The sequence below is a fragment of the Salvia miltiorrhiza genome, chromosome 8, assembly GCF_028751815.1.
Source record: "Salvia miltiorrhiza cultivar Shanhuang (shh) chromosome 8, IMPLAD_Smil_shh, whole genome shotgun sequence".
NCBI lineage: Eukaryota > Viridiplantae > Streptophyta > Magnoliopsida > Lamiales > Lamiaceae > Salvia > Salvia miltiorrhiza.
In genome coordinates, this window is record NC_080394.1 from 20,482,067 (window position 1) to 20,496,764 (window position 14,698).

At 35.6% G+C, this 14,698-nt stretch overlaps 1 protein-coding gene across 1 annotated transcript; it reads left to right on the forward strand.

The window, feature by feature from the left end:
* The first annotated feature begins 4,286 nt into the window (after window positions 1-4,286).
* Window positions 4,287-14,325, forward strand: LOC131001767 (uncharacterized protein At4g37920-like). Its single transcript, XM_057928335.1, has 6 exons — window positions 4,287-4,475; window positions 4,553-4,842; window positions 10,109-10,274; window positions 12,251-12,495; window positions 13,595-13,782; window positions 13,873-14,325. Exons 1-6 carry the CDS (start codon window positions 4,331-4,333, stop codon window positions 14,075-14,077), a joined length of 1,239 nt encoding a protein of 412 aa, XP_057784318.1. The 5' UTR covers window positions 4,287-4,330; the 3' UTR covers window positions 14,078-14,325.
* Window positions 14,326-14,698: the final 373 nt, after the last annotated feature.

Genomic DNA, 14,698 nt, shown 5'->3' on the forward strand with positions numbered 1-14,698 from the left:
CTATACACACAATGTTAATGATAAAGAGAGTAAATGATCTATTTGCAGATATTGCATTGAGCACCAATATAGATTTGCATACAAACATTTGCGACCTATATAAATTTTACGGTTGTTACCAGAGATAATTTGTAATTCAAAACTCTTAGGACATTTACTTAAAAGGATTAGCCTTGATCTTGATAGATCAAAATAATAAAGTTAATCCCTTGTTTAATTTGATAGATTAAAATTTTGGGATATCCCAAGACCCTTGATTATTTCTATCATTTAAGTTATTTTTACTTGATTTTTATCCCACTGAAAAAGTGGAATTGAAGAAATTCTACTCTTAAGGATAAAAATAATCAATGATGCATTTTATCAATCAGCCAAAATAAACCCTCTAAGGATATATAGAGCTGAGGAAAAAAATGAAACGATCAATATCAAAAAATCGTACGGTTATCATTTTGAAAATATAGTTAACCAACAATCAGTTAGAAAATAAAGAAGGAAAAATTGTGAACTTTTCTTTTATGTTAAATATTGAAAAATAAAGGAGACATTTAAAGGCATTAATTTTTTTTATCCTTCCTTTTTCAATAATAAATTTATTCATCAAAATTAACGCACTCTTAATTTAAAAAACTGGAGGGTACCACTCGGTTTCGATTTCCATATATGTGAAAAATTGACGGTTAAATGACCATATTGATACATCAAATTACTACTATATATAATATTATTATGTATATATAATATTTTATCAAGTCATGTACTAATTATTTTTATCAAGAAGCCCCTCCATTGAGGTTATGGGTCAAATTTTTTCCATTTTTTTTTTTTTACCTTTTTACTATTTCGTATAAATTGTATGTTTTTCTAATTACAAACTCGTAATACTCCATTTATAAACTATTAGTCCTGAAATAATTTAATGTGTAAAATTATCACTGTAAACACATAAAGTTGTGATGTGATTGAGGTCTTTCAAGATAAAAAAGGTTAAAGGGTATTATTGTCTTTTAAAAGTTTGATTATAGCGCCTTGGCAAGGCTGCGGGTGCACTCGCAGGGCGCGACCATGATCACAGGTTATGTGAGTAGAAACATATGCATGTTGTTAAACGTAAATATACATCTAATTCAATACAAATATGCATACGTTGTAACACAAATATGTATATGAGATGGTTGTTCGACACGACCACCCGGTGCGGGCGTGCCCGAGTGCGCAATTGCGCCCTTGGTGAGGCCGCAGCGCGATCGCGCCCCTTAGTGCTAGCATGAGGTCATATGATTAAAAAACATATGCATATTGTTAAATGTAATTATGCATATAGTTGTATTCAAATATGCATATAAAATTAGTTGCTTCGACACCACCAGCTGATGTGGGCACGCCTCTGGGTGCGGCGCGCGGGCGCAAGGTTATGATTTTTATGGGGACAATAATACCCCTCCTTATTTTTTATCTTTGAAAGCATCTGTCATATGTCGCGTTTTTATGTGTTCACATGTACAAAATATGTGGTCCTGATTTGAATCTACACACAACCTAAGAAAGACTCTATGATATCCTAACCCACAGGTCATAAGATGTGTGTGTGTGTGTGTGAATATATATAGGGCTAGGATAAAAACATGTCTTACAGTATAAAGTAAGAATAGGTCTACACCATTGATCTACCCATAATCTAACGGTTGAGATTTAATCTTAGAGAAATCGTACGTAAATGTATAAATTCTATGTAAAACTGTATGAATTCGTTGTGTAAATATTTGAATTGCGAAAATTAAAATTTTGCTACCTATGAGATTCGAACTCAGACTTATTAATTCATCAAATAAAGTGATGAATCAACTGCAGATTTAGATGATCTAAGGGCTGCAAATAGTTCTTATTTTACATTTTAAAATGTGTTTTTATTTTAGCCCCCTCATATATATAAAACGGCTGAATTCTATGTAGAACACTTATGAATTGGCTGTGTAACTGTATGAATTGCGAAAGGTCCTGAGTTCGACTGAATTATATGTAGAACACGTATGAATTTCGCAATTCATACATTTACACAGCTAATTCATACATGTTCTACATATAATTCATACATTTTAGCCGTTTTTAGTTTTTACAAAAAGATGTGTTTTTATTATAGCTCATACCTATATATATATATATATATATATATATATATATATATATATATAGGGTGCGGTTATAGTGAGAACCACAATTATCGTGAGAACATAAGAACCAATAAAATTACTGCATCTGCTATACAAATTAATGCATCCGCTATTAAATTTAATGCATCCGAAAAAAATAATTTTTTTGCTCCCTTCAGGATTCGAACCCAGCACTTGCATCCATCCACCAAGATGATGCATCCACCGTAGATCTTGATGATCGAATGGCTTAAAATGGTTCTCCGTTCTTATTTTATTAGTGGTTCTTATTTGAACATCTCCCTATATATATATATATATATAGGGGGAGGATCCATAGAGAATTATATTTTCCGAGAGAATGAAGAATAATGAATAAATCCATAAATTTTACGAACAAATCAGCAAAATTAATGAACAGATGTATTCAGTAAATATAGTGAAAATCTCGCCCCTCTCAGGATTCGAACCCAGGCCAAAATCTTATTCACACGCTACATTGATTTATTCATCGAAATTATAGACTTATTCGTTATTTTTTCACACATTCTCTATTTCTCAAAATATTTAGCATTCTCTATGGATCTTCTCCCTATATATATATATATATATATATATATATTGTCCATGATCACACTAGCATTTCCCCGCTTAACAAACACAGTGGTATTGTGATGTTCATTCAACATGCTGGACTCTCACTGATTTGCATAGTGGTCCATGGCTTGACAGGCCCTGCATTGAATGTTGTCTGTATCTCTAATATCTGATATTGGACTACTATAGTTCCTTTTAACATTTGAGATGTTTGATGAGGATCTCACTGACATCCCAATGTCCTTTTGTTTCTAGATTTGTTCTTTGTTTTCTCCATAGACTTCATCATGTTGTTAAAGTTTTTGGTCAATATGATAAGATTAACATCATCATCTTCCATATCAACATCTGCGCTCTCAACATTATCAGTAACATCAATCATAGAAGAAAAATGTCAACATGAAAAGTAACACTCTTCGGATTATAACTAGATTTATGTTGCTCAAGATTCATCTCGAATGTTACTAACTTACTAACTAAATCACCAATTCTAATTGAAGTAACATCAACAGTTTGTTCAATGGAAGAAATTTTCATGTTGTACCTTCTCGAAAGTGATTTCAACATTTTACTTACAAGTCTCTCGTTGTTGATCGGTTCTACAAGACCAACAGCCTCATTTGAGATCCCACACAACTTTTCATAATATGCTGGAATTGTCTCATCTTCACGCATCCTCAAGATTTTCAAATTTGGTGGTTAACATTCGTCCAATTGTATAATTCTAATTAGCATTTTCCGATCAAATTAATGACGTGAAATATTTATCACATGATCATGTGATTGAGAAACTTTCCAATGTCCAAATCTAAAGTGAAGCGATATTTATTGTTAATAATAGAAAAATTATTTAGATCATTTTTTATAACTATATTTCGTGGGAAAATATAAGATGAGTCAAATTTTATGTATTTTTTTTTATTTTCAAAAATTAGTCAAAGTTTATATATTTTGACAATTTTCAAAATTTGTAAAAAAAAATTAAAATAAGTTCGAAGTTCACATATAATCCTCATTTTTGCAAATCACCTTAGAGCATCCGTATTCGAGCACAAATTTTGAAGGTGGGGTTAGCTTTGTAATTTAAAATTTGTAATAAGTTTGTCCAAATTCATGAATTGGTGTCTTCAATATCATGACATCGTCACTACGTTTGCATTAGGGGATGTTTTTTGGATTATCCTTCTATAGTGAATATTATTTTTTGAGACTAATAGTGATATTATTGATACTGAATGAAAACGTGACTTCTAGTCTAGTCGATTAACCAATGGATTACAAATACTCTTTTCTCTCCAAAGAAAGCATCCAAGATTGGAGATGAATTGCAAAAGCATATCCTAAATTCATCACAACTTTATTGAGTTGCACAATTTTCATTCAGATACGCAAAGCAACAACTTAATGCTTCTGCTTCAAGAACAAACGTCGTCGTTTTAGAAAGAGGGCAAATTCCCGCGAGGGGTTTATAGCGGGTTTAGCAGCAAACGAGCTATGCGACGTCGTTTGATAGGCGCTTCTTAATTCTTATCCCCAACAATATTGCAAATTTGCAATTTTGTAAACTGAAACAGAGCGCTACTATGGCCTGTAAACTCTCGCTCTTCAGCTCCACTCTCTCTCTAATCCATCCAGAAATATCTCTACATTCTGCAAAATTACCACTTCAGTTACCAATTTCTCAAAATTTCCAAAGCTTTACAGCTGCAAAATCGAGAAGAACCGAAGGTATTCTGTACTTTTTTTGTTCACCCATTGTTCTCAGTTGTTAGTTCCGAAAGTTGAGTGATTGCTCTTTGATGCAGATGCGTGGCAGTTTTGCGCTACTGCATCTGGAACGGAGGTTGAGGTTGAAGCTGACGTTGAAGTTGAAGTTGCAGAGGGGTACACGATAACCCAATTTATTGATAAGATCATCGACGTTTTCCTGAACGAGAAACCTAAGTCTAGAGATTGGAAGAAATACTTGATTTTCAGAGAGGAGTGGGGCAATTATCGGCAGAAATTTTATAATCGGTGTAAAACCCGCGCCGATTCTGAAAAGGATTCACATATTAAGCAAAAATTGGTAGACTTGTCGAGGAGAGTTAGAAAGGTAATTGTCTTGTTTATTTTTATTCAGTTATTTCTCTCCATAGATTCCTCAACGTTGCTACTTCGCAAAAAAATAATTTCTTCGCTGATCTTTGATTTCACTCAACTAATTGTGCTTATCCCAGAAATTGGCTGGTCTTTGTGATTTTGGAATATAGTGTAGAATTCACGTAACATTTATGTAGAAAATGAACTGTTGCAAACACGAACTGAATTCGAAATGCTTAAACAACGAACAAGAACACACACAACAAAGAAATTACGTGGTTCGGCCGTAAGGCCTACGTCCACGGAGGGTAAACTGAGTTCTTTATTGCCTTTGCCCGGAGATTCACTGGAATTACAGATCTCTCAACTGAGAATCAAGAAACGCGACTCGATTTTACAGAAGCTTCTCTCTCTCTCAAAAACACACCTTTTGTGAGGAAGAAGATAATCTGCTAACTAACTACCAGATTTGACTCTACTTATTAATCTTTGACTCCGACTAATACAAAACGACATCGCATAAGAGAAAACGTAATACTCAAAATGACGACTCTAGTAAAACCGAAGAAAACAAGTGAGCTGCTATCTTTGAAGTCACTAACTCCACAATCTCCACCTTGACAAGAAGATGGCAACTCTGAACTCTTTCAGCTTTCCCTCAATCCAGCCCCATTACAAGGCTCCCAGCAAATTACTGATCTGCTCGATCCACCAAACTTACCAATCTAATACACTGTTTAAATTTGGTAATTGGCAAAGTTTTAGTGAGCATATCTGCTGGATTGTCTGCTGTTCCAATTTTCTGAACATCCACCATGCCTTTATTGACAATATCCTTCACGAAATGATGTCGCACATCAATGTGCTTTGATCTCTCATGAAAAACGTTGTGTTTTGATAAATGTATAGCACTTTGGCTATCACAATGGACTATCACTTTCTTCTGCAGAATCCCAAAATCTTTAATCATTCCCTTGAGCCAAATAGATTCTTTGACTGCCTCAGTGAGCGCCATGTACTCTGCCTCGGTTGTGGAGAGCGCAACAACACTTTGTAAACATGATTTCCAGGATATAGCAGAACCATAAAGAAGAAACACATAACCTGACTGAGATCTCCTGTTGTCTATATTGGCTGCATAATCAGAATCTACAAAACCAACCAAGACATCACCATTCAAATCTTTACACTGTTCAAATAGTATCCCATGCTTTGAAGATCCCTTTATGTATCTCATAATCCATTTCATAGCCTCCCAATGATATGCTCCTGGATTTGACATATATCTGCTCAAAACACTTATTGCATGAGCTAGGTCTGGCCTTGTACACACCATAGTGTACATTATACTACCCACAGCATTTGCATAAGGTACCTTGCTCATCTGATCTGCCTCTGATTGATTCTTGGGCTTCTGTTCCTCAGATAATTTGAAATGAGGACCAAGAGGTACACTTACCATTTTTGCATCATGCATGTTGAATCTTCTGATGACTTTCTTTATATAATTCTCCTGGATCAGCCATAACTTCCCCTTTTGTCTATCTCTGATTATATCCATCCCTAAGATTCTCCTTGCATTTCCCAACTGTTTCATCTCAAATCTGGATTCAAGATCTCTTTTCAACAGTTGTATCTCCCTTTTACTTTTGCTTGCTACCAACATATCATCCACATATAGCAAAAGAAATGACACCGTGTCCTTGCCAGCATTCTTAACATAAACGCAATTATCATGCTCTGATCTTTTGTATCCAATGTGGTTCATATGGCTGTCAAACTTTAAGTACCATTGCCTGCTGCTCTGTTTCAGCCCATATAAACTCTTTTTCAGTAAGCATACTTTATTCTCATTCCCAGGTGATATGAAACCTTCCGGCTGTTCCATATATATACTCTCCTTCAAATCACCATGTAAGAATGCTGTCTTCACATCTAATTGCTCCAGTTCTAGATCAAACTGAGCAACCAATGCTAGCAAAATTCTGATTGAGCTGTGCTTGACTACAGGTGAAAAAACTTCATTGTAGTCTACTCCTTCCTTTTGTGTGTAGCCTTTTGCTACAAGTCTTGCTTTATACCTCAAGATTTCTATAACAACCATTTCTATCTTTTTCTTGAATATCCACTTGCAGCCAATAGTTTTCTGATTAATTGGTCTATCCACAAGTATCCAAGTGACATTTTTAAGTAATGATTCAATCTCCTCTGTCATTGCTAACATCCATTTATCCTTCTCATTTCCCTTCATTGCTTCAGAGAAATTTCTTGGTTCTGAGTGCAATGTTTCATCTGCTACCACCAGTGCATAGGCTATCAAACTATCATCTCTGAATCTTATTGGAGGTTGAATGATCCTCCTTGGTCTGTCTCTTGCCAGCTGGTACTCAGTTAAACCATGTTGGTCAGTGCTGTTTGCTCAATCTCTGAATCTTCATCAGTATCTTCTGGTGTTTGGAGATTCTGTGATTGTTGATTGCTGCTCTCACTTGGCTCCACCTCAAACTGATTTTCTGGGATAACATCCAACTTTTCAGAACTTTCAGGTGTTTGATTCTTCAGAAAAGGCATTCTAGATTCATCAAAGACCACATCCCTGCTGATGATGATCTTATTTTCACCATTTTCAATGCACCAAAGCCTGAACCCTTTTGTCCCTTCTGGATATCCCAAGAAGACGCATCTCTTGGCTCTTGCTTCTAATTTATCTTGCCTTGTGTGAGCATAAGCTTGACACCCAAAACTTCTGAGAAATTTGTAGTTGATTGGCCTTCCTGTCCACCTCTCTTCTGGTATTTCACCATTTATGGCTGATGATGGACATCTATTTATTAAGTATGCAGCTGTTGCTGCAGTTTCTCCCCAGAACATTTTAGGGAGACCAGATGATTGGAGCATACATCTTACTCTCTCGAGAATGGTTCTATTCATCCTCTCCACCACCCCATTCTGTTGGGGATTTCCTGGGACAGTGGTATGTCTCTTTATCCCATTGTCTAAACAATAGATTTTGAATTCATTTGATAAGAATTCTAATCCATTGTCGGTTCTTAGACATTTTACTTTGGAACCTTTCTCAACCTGTGCAGCTTGACACCATTCTTTGAACTTGTTGAAAGTATCATCCTTTGATTTCATGATATACAACCATAACTTTCTGGTGTAGTCATCAATCAAAGACAGGAAGTATCTTCCACCTCCCATTGTTGGAGTTCTACTTGGCCCCCATAGATCCGCGTGTATGTACTCCAAAGGTTCCTTTGAAATGTGTCTGCCAACTGGAAATGGTTGCTTTTTGCTCTTTGACAGAATGCAGCTTTCACATGACTCTAATTTGAAAACTCCACCTTCATTGATATTTCCCTTCTTTGCAAGTTGATTGAGTCCAGATTCACTCAAATGTCCCATTCTGAAGTGCCATAACATGCCATTGCCTTTTGTCACCACAGCAGTTTCTCCAATCAGAGTTATACCATCAAGATGGTATAATCCGTTTCTTCTTGTTCCTTTGAGTAATACTTTGGACTGCTTCATCACATATATTGAGCCTTCTCTAGAGTTGAAATCATACCCCTTCTTTTCAAGGGTCCCAAGTGATATCAAATTCCTTTTAATCTCAGGAATGTATCTCACTTCTGTCAATGTTCTAGTTGATCCATCCTCCAATCTCAATCGAATACTCCCTATTCCTTTAACACAGCAACTGTAATCATTTCCCAGAACTACACTTCCAAGGTTTTCTTCCTTTAGATCTATGAACCAATCTTTGTTAGGAGACATGTGAAAAGAACACCCAGAATCTAATATCCATGTGTCTGCATTTGCTGCTCTCATAACATTGAGCACTTCATGGCTTTCAGTTTCTTCAGCCACATCCACAGAATCAGGGTTTTGAGTTCCCTGTTGTTGTTGCTGCTTTCTTTTCCAAGAATAGCAGTTTTTCTTCAGATGTCCGGGCTTCTTACAGTGGAAACATCTTCTTGTTTCATCTCCATCTCATTCCTTTGATTTTTGTTGTCCTTTCTTTGCTGGATTGTTTCATTTCTTGAACTTTCCAGATTTCCCTTTCTTGATGTTCAAGCTCTCAGGTTGTGAGCTAGGCTTAACTCCTGTATTTCTTTGCAATTCTTTTGCCTTTAGGACACCAACAACATCCTCTAGAGTAATTTTACTGTATCTACCGTAGAGGATTGTATCCTTAAAGTGCTCATACGATTTAGGAAGAGCATTTAACAGAAGTATGGCCTTATCCTCATTTTTCATAATACCATCTACACTTTCCAATTCATCCAAAGATTTCTGAAAATCATCCAATTGATCACCAAGATCTTTATCCTCGGTGATTTTAAATTGAAACAAGTATTGTTTAACATGAAGCCTATTTGCAGTAGTATTGGCCATGTAAAGTGAATTTAACTTGTTCCATACCTGCAGCGCAGTAGTTTCCTTCGACACTTCTCGCAGTACTCGATCCCCCAAACAGAGAATGATTGCTCTATGAGCCCTCTGGTCGATTTCCACGCTGCTCAATCCTTTTCCGGCATCCAGTTCATCCTTCCCCTTTGGATCTGGCTTTGTTTCTTGAAGTGCTCCTAACAACCCCTGCTGGATCAGGAGTGCTCGCATTTTAATCTTCCAAAGATTAAAATCATTCTTCCCGTTAAACTTTTCAGCATCGAATCTCGTCGTCGACATGGCCATGGGTTGGGTTCCCACAGACGGCGCCAAATGTTGCAAACACGAACTGAATTCGAAATGCTTAAACAACGAACAAGAACACACACAACAAAGAAATTACGTGGTTCGGCCGTAAGGCCTACGTCCACGGAGGGTAAACTGAGTTCTTTATTGCCTTTGCCCGGAGATTCACCGGAATTACAGATCTCTCAACTGAGAATCAAGAAACGCGACTCGATTTTACAGAAGCTTCTCTCTCTCTCTCTCAAAAACACACCTTTTGTGAGGAAGAAGATAATCTGCTAACTAACTACCAGATTTGACTCTACTTATTAATCTTTGACTCCGACAAATACAAAACGACATCGCATAAGAGAAAACGTAAAACTCAAAATGACGACTCTAGTAAAACCGAAGAAAACCTCTAGAAAACAAGTGAGCTGCTATCTTTGAAGTCACTAACTCCACATGAACGATGTGGCATAACTTCGTATGTGCTACTTATTGTCTTAAGATATGTTTGGAAGATTAGAATGTGTATTATTAGTTGAAAATTTCTCAGTAGGCTGTAGCTACATATTGATCATGCGTGAACTTGGCAGATTTATGAAGAAATGGAAAAGCATACTGCACTGTTAAAAGAGATACAAGATAGTCCCATGGATATCAATGCTATTGTAGCAAAGAGACGTGGGGATTTTACAGACAGTTTCTTTCGTCATCTCACTTTGGTCTCAGAAACCTATGACAGCTTGGAAGACCGAGATGGTAATGCTTTTAAACAATAGCTTATCCAGTACAACAGACATTTTTTTTAAGCGAACCTATTTTACATGACTTGGTTGAAGTATCTAGGCAACGAAATGGTGTATTCTAGTGAATGTGGTGCGTACAAGTGCTTCATAGGGGTCCTTATTGGAGCCCTAGAATTGATAAAATAAACGCACGAAATCGTGTCTAAGATCTCACTAAAAATAGGGGTCCTTATTGGAGCGCTCTCATATATATATATATATATATATATATAGAGTTTTGATATGCTGGGCGAATATGGTGAGCGACTCCGTGAGCGCTGATCCTAATCAACCTTTTTTATTTTTTTCCATCCTCTTATCTTTCTCCTCTCTCTCACTCTTTCTTTTTTTTTATTATTTTTTTCCATTCTCATATCTTTCTCTTCTCTCTCTCCTTCTCCTTTCTCTGCAACTTACCCACTTGTTTTTCCCAACTCTCTCGCGTCTATTATTCTTTCTCCATGTCTTTGCAAATCTCTTTTTTTTTTTCTTCTTGATTTTTGTTTCCTTGATTTTTGTTTCCTTGCTCCCATTGTCTCTCCATCGGACCTCTATACATGAATTCAGATCATTCCATTTTTTACATGGATGTCAAATTAAACATGAATTAACATCAACGAAAATTAATAATGAGATGATTGAATTCTTTGTGTGCTCTCTTCTTTCATACTTTCGAAGCGCAGTTAAAATTATCCAAATTTGCAAAGTAAGAGAATCAAGCAACCATTTTTGTTTTCTTTATGCACCAATTTAACACCAAAAAATAGATGATTTTTTAATGTCATTTTATCCATCATTTTTGCTTGTAAACCAAAGGAGTACGGGTTCTTAAATCTTGAATCGTTAATATTCTGTAAGACAAAAAAAAAATTAATTTTATAAATTAGTATGAATTTTGAGATCTCCATTTTGATATGGTGGAACTCGATAATTGGGTAAGTTGCAGGAAAGGAGGGAGAGAGAGATAAGAGAATAAAAAATATATTAATAAAAAAAAGTGATTAGGATTAGCGCTCAGAGGCGCTCACTTTATTCGCCTAGCATATCAAAACTCTATATATATATATATAGGATATATATATATATATATATAGGAGGAAGTTCAATAGAAAAATAAATATTTGCAAAGAAAGGAGAAACAATCTCAGCCATTGATCATGATCCATCGAACGGTTAATTAAGATTAAATTTCACATCCAGATTTTTTATGAACATATCGGTAATTGTGTTGAACGTATTCAGATTTCGAACCCCGAAAATCTCAAACATTCAATAAAATCATTGGTATGTTCAACCGCATTACTGACATGTTCAATGTTTCTCATCTTCTTATATAAGCTCCTTTTCTTGTATATATATAGGGTTAGGTTTCGTGGAGAACGGAGAACAATGAATAAATCTATAAATTTAACGAATATATCGCATAACTAATGAATATGTGTAATGAATATGTGTATTGAGTAAAAATGCAGAAAGAATATATAAAAACACGCTCCTCGTAAGATACATTTATTTATTCATCGAAATTATAGACTTATTCGTAACTTTTTTCTGTTCTGTATATAGAGAACATATTTGTAGTTCTCTACGGATCTTTCCCCTATACATATGTACCTACATATGTACTTTTAGTTGTATACATGCTTGACATCTGTTATATGCTAAGAATTTTGAAAATTTATATCCATAGTCTGAGTCCTAGTGTATTACCAATTATTGTAAATACCAAAAAAAATTATATGCAATAGGGACTTGCATTATCATCTAATTTGGATTTAACAATTCTGGTTTCATTTGCCAATGTAAATTCAGGCATTGCACTGTCATTTTTGTTTTTCCTTAAATAATAGTATTTATTTATTATTATTATTATTATTATTATTATTTACCTGATTTCAGATTGTCTAAATTATTGAATAAGAGTCTACTTGTAATCTTATAACTGAGCAGCGGTTGCAAGGCTTGGGACTCGATGCTTATCAGCAGTCAGCGCTTTCGATAATACTCTGGAGATTGTGGGTACATTAGACATTGCCCAGGCTAAGTTCGATGACATCTTAAACTCCCCTTCAATAGATGCAGCATGTGAGAAAATAAAAAACCTAGCCAAGGCAAAAGAGCTTGACTCTTCTTTAATTCTATTGATAAATGGCGCTTGGTCAGCAGCAAAGGAGTCAGAAACGATGAAAAATGAGGTATGAATCAGCTTTCCAAATTAAAAAATCTGTTCAATACATGTGATGGCATTTTGATTTGAAAAGCAAAATGGTGTTATTTACTTTCCATTTGTCATTCTCCAGATTATGTGCTATGATTCTTCTTCTTTTCCTCAATCTTTATCATTCCCATCCTTGATTTAAGGTCTTAAATGGGTTGGACAGAGCAATGAGCGCATTGGTTATTCTTCTAATGGTTTGCGAAAATCTCATAGTCTACAGCTAACATGCATCAAATTTGTGATATATTTTCTTAGAAATACACTTAGACATAGTTTATTTGCAGTTGGCTTGCATTTCTGAGATGGAATACAAGATGATGACTTCAGTATCCAGACTGATGGGAGGCATATCAAGTCCTTAGCTTGAGCATGTCTCCACTTATTGAATAATCTTCTTGTATTCTTGATCTTGCTGTACCTTAAAAAAAGTGCTTGCTGTTACTGATATTTCTATTAAGTACTTAAAAACAATAGGTACCTGTTTGGATGAGATGTTTGTGTAAAGATGTTCTGGGTTTGCTTCAATTGATTTTGAGAAAAGTTGCTCTTATAGTTTTCTGCATGAACATCAAAATGGCGCTAAAGCAGATTTCACAAGAGTGAAGAAGCAACAATGTAGGGAGAGAGAATGGATCTGAATGTCTTATTGCTTGCAACAACAGAAAAATAGGGATAAGAACATATTATATCTCATCGTGAAACTATTAGTTGCTTTGGTTATCATTTAGGCCACAGGGTCATCATGCTTAGGTGAATCTCTGATATTTCAAGTGTCACATGTTACTTGAAATTTTGTTTGTTTATTTCATTTAACTTCATCATTTGTGCTGAAGTAGACACCACTCTAGGGATAGTCACTCTGGCCATGAAATCCCTGGGGATTCTTGATATCTCAAAACCAGAACCTTCATATGTCGGTTGATTTCTGAACACTATCATAGTTCTCATCCCTCTTAAACTAAATCATTGTGTTTGTTTCTTGCCTAAAAATTACTTCTCATGCAACACCGCCATTCCATTTTCTCAAGAATTTGGTGTATATTTTCATGCAGTTTACATAAAACAATTTTTTGCAGGTCAAAGATATAATGTACCGTATATACAAGGCAACACAGAGTAGTTTGAGGAGTATTGTGCCACAAGAAATTAAACTGCTGAAGTATTTGCTGAACATCACAGATCCTGAACAGAGATTTTCTGCATTGGCTACCGCTTTCTCCCCTGGTGATGAACATGATATCAAACAACCAAATGCTATATACACGTAATACATCATGTTTTTCCATAATTTCAAGTCATGTAAATGGTTCAGAATTTCTTTTTGATGTTCCTGCATCTTCATCTGATGTTTCAGAACTCCGAAGGAGCTGCACAAGTGGATTAAGATCATGCTTGATGCATACCATATCAATATGGAAGAGACTGAAATTAGGGAAGCCAAGAAAATGGACCAACCTATTGTTATTCAGAGACTTTTCATCCTTAAAGAAACTATAGAAGAGGAGTACTTGGAGCGAAATGTCAAAGCAGAGACGGGCGCAAGCTCAGAAAACAAATAAGATGCTCTTTCCACCAACTGGTGCTGCTAAATCTGTGGGAGCTAGCTAGTAAACCTCGAAGTTCATTTCGAGGGGGTGTGCTTATTTCCTTATTTGGATGGAATTAACTTATACATCTTCGTGAGATCGATATGAGCCATTTGCATCCAGCACATCTAACCCCCGCGATGAATTTCTGGATCATGTATGATGTATCACTAGTTGTTCTTATGCAAGCATCCTATTTATGTCATCAAGATTTCCTTTGAGCCAAAGATGTGATGTGTGATTGCCCTTTTCCATACTTGTTTGGTAGTGGTGTGCTTATTCTACCAGTTGTTTAGTTTGTCAAGATATTGATAGCGTGATCAAGATCACATTTTGGAGGTGTTGATGCTTATTTTGCGGGCGCATTCATCATGGCCTCTGTGTGGATGCATGTATCATGCGTACAAAAACAGAATATCATGCATTTTGTGCAGCAGCTGATGATGTTTTCTAGCGAAATAAGGTTCCAATTGCAAGTTGCAACTGTATGTGGAATGTGGATAATGCTGGGGTAGGTGTTTCTGTAATTTCATTTTCCTTTTTTCCAGGCTTAGCTCAACCAATAATTTAATACGTGTATATAGTGCATAAGTT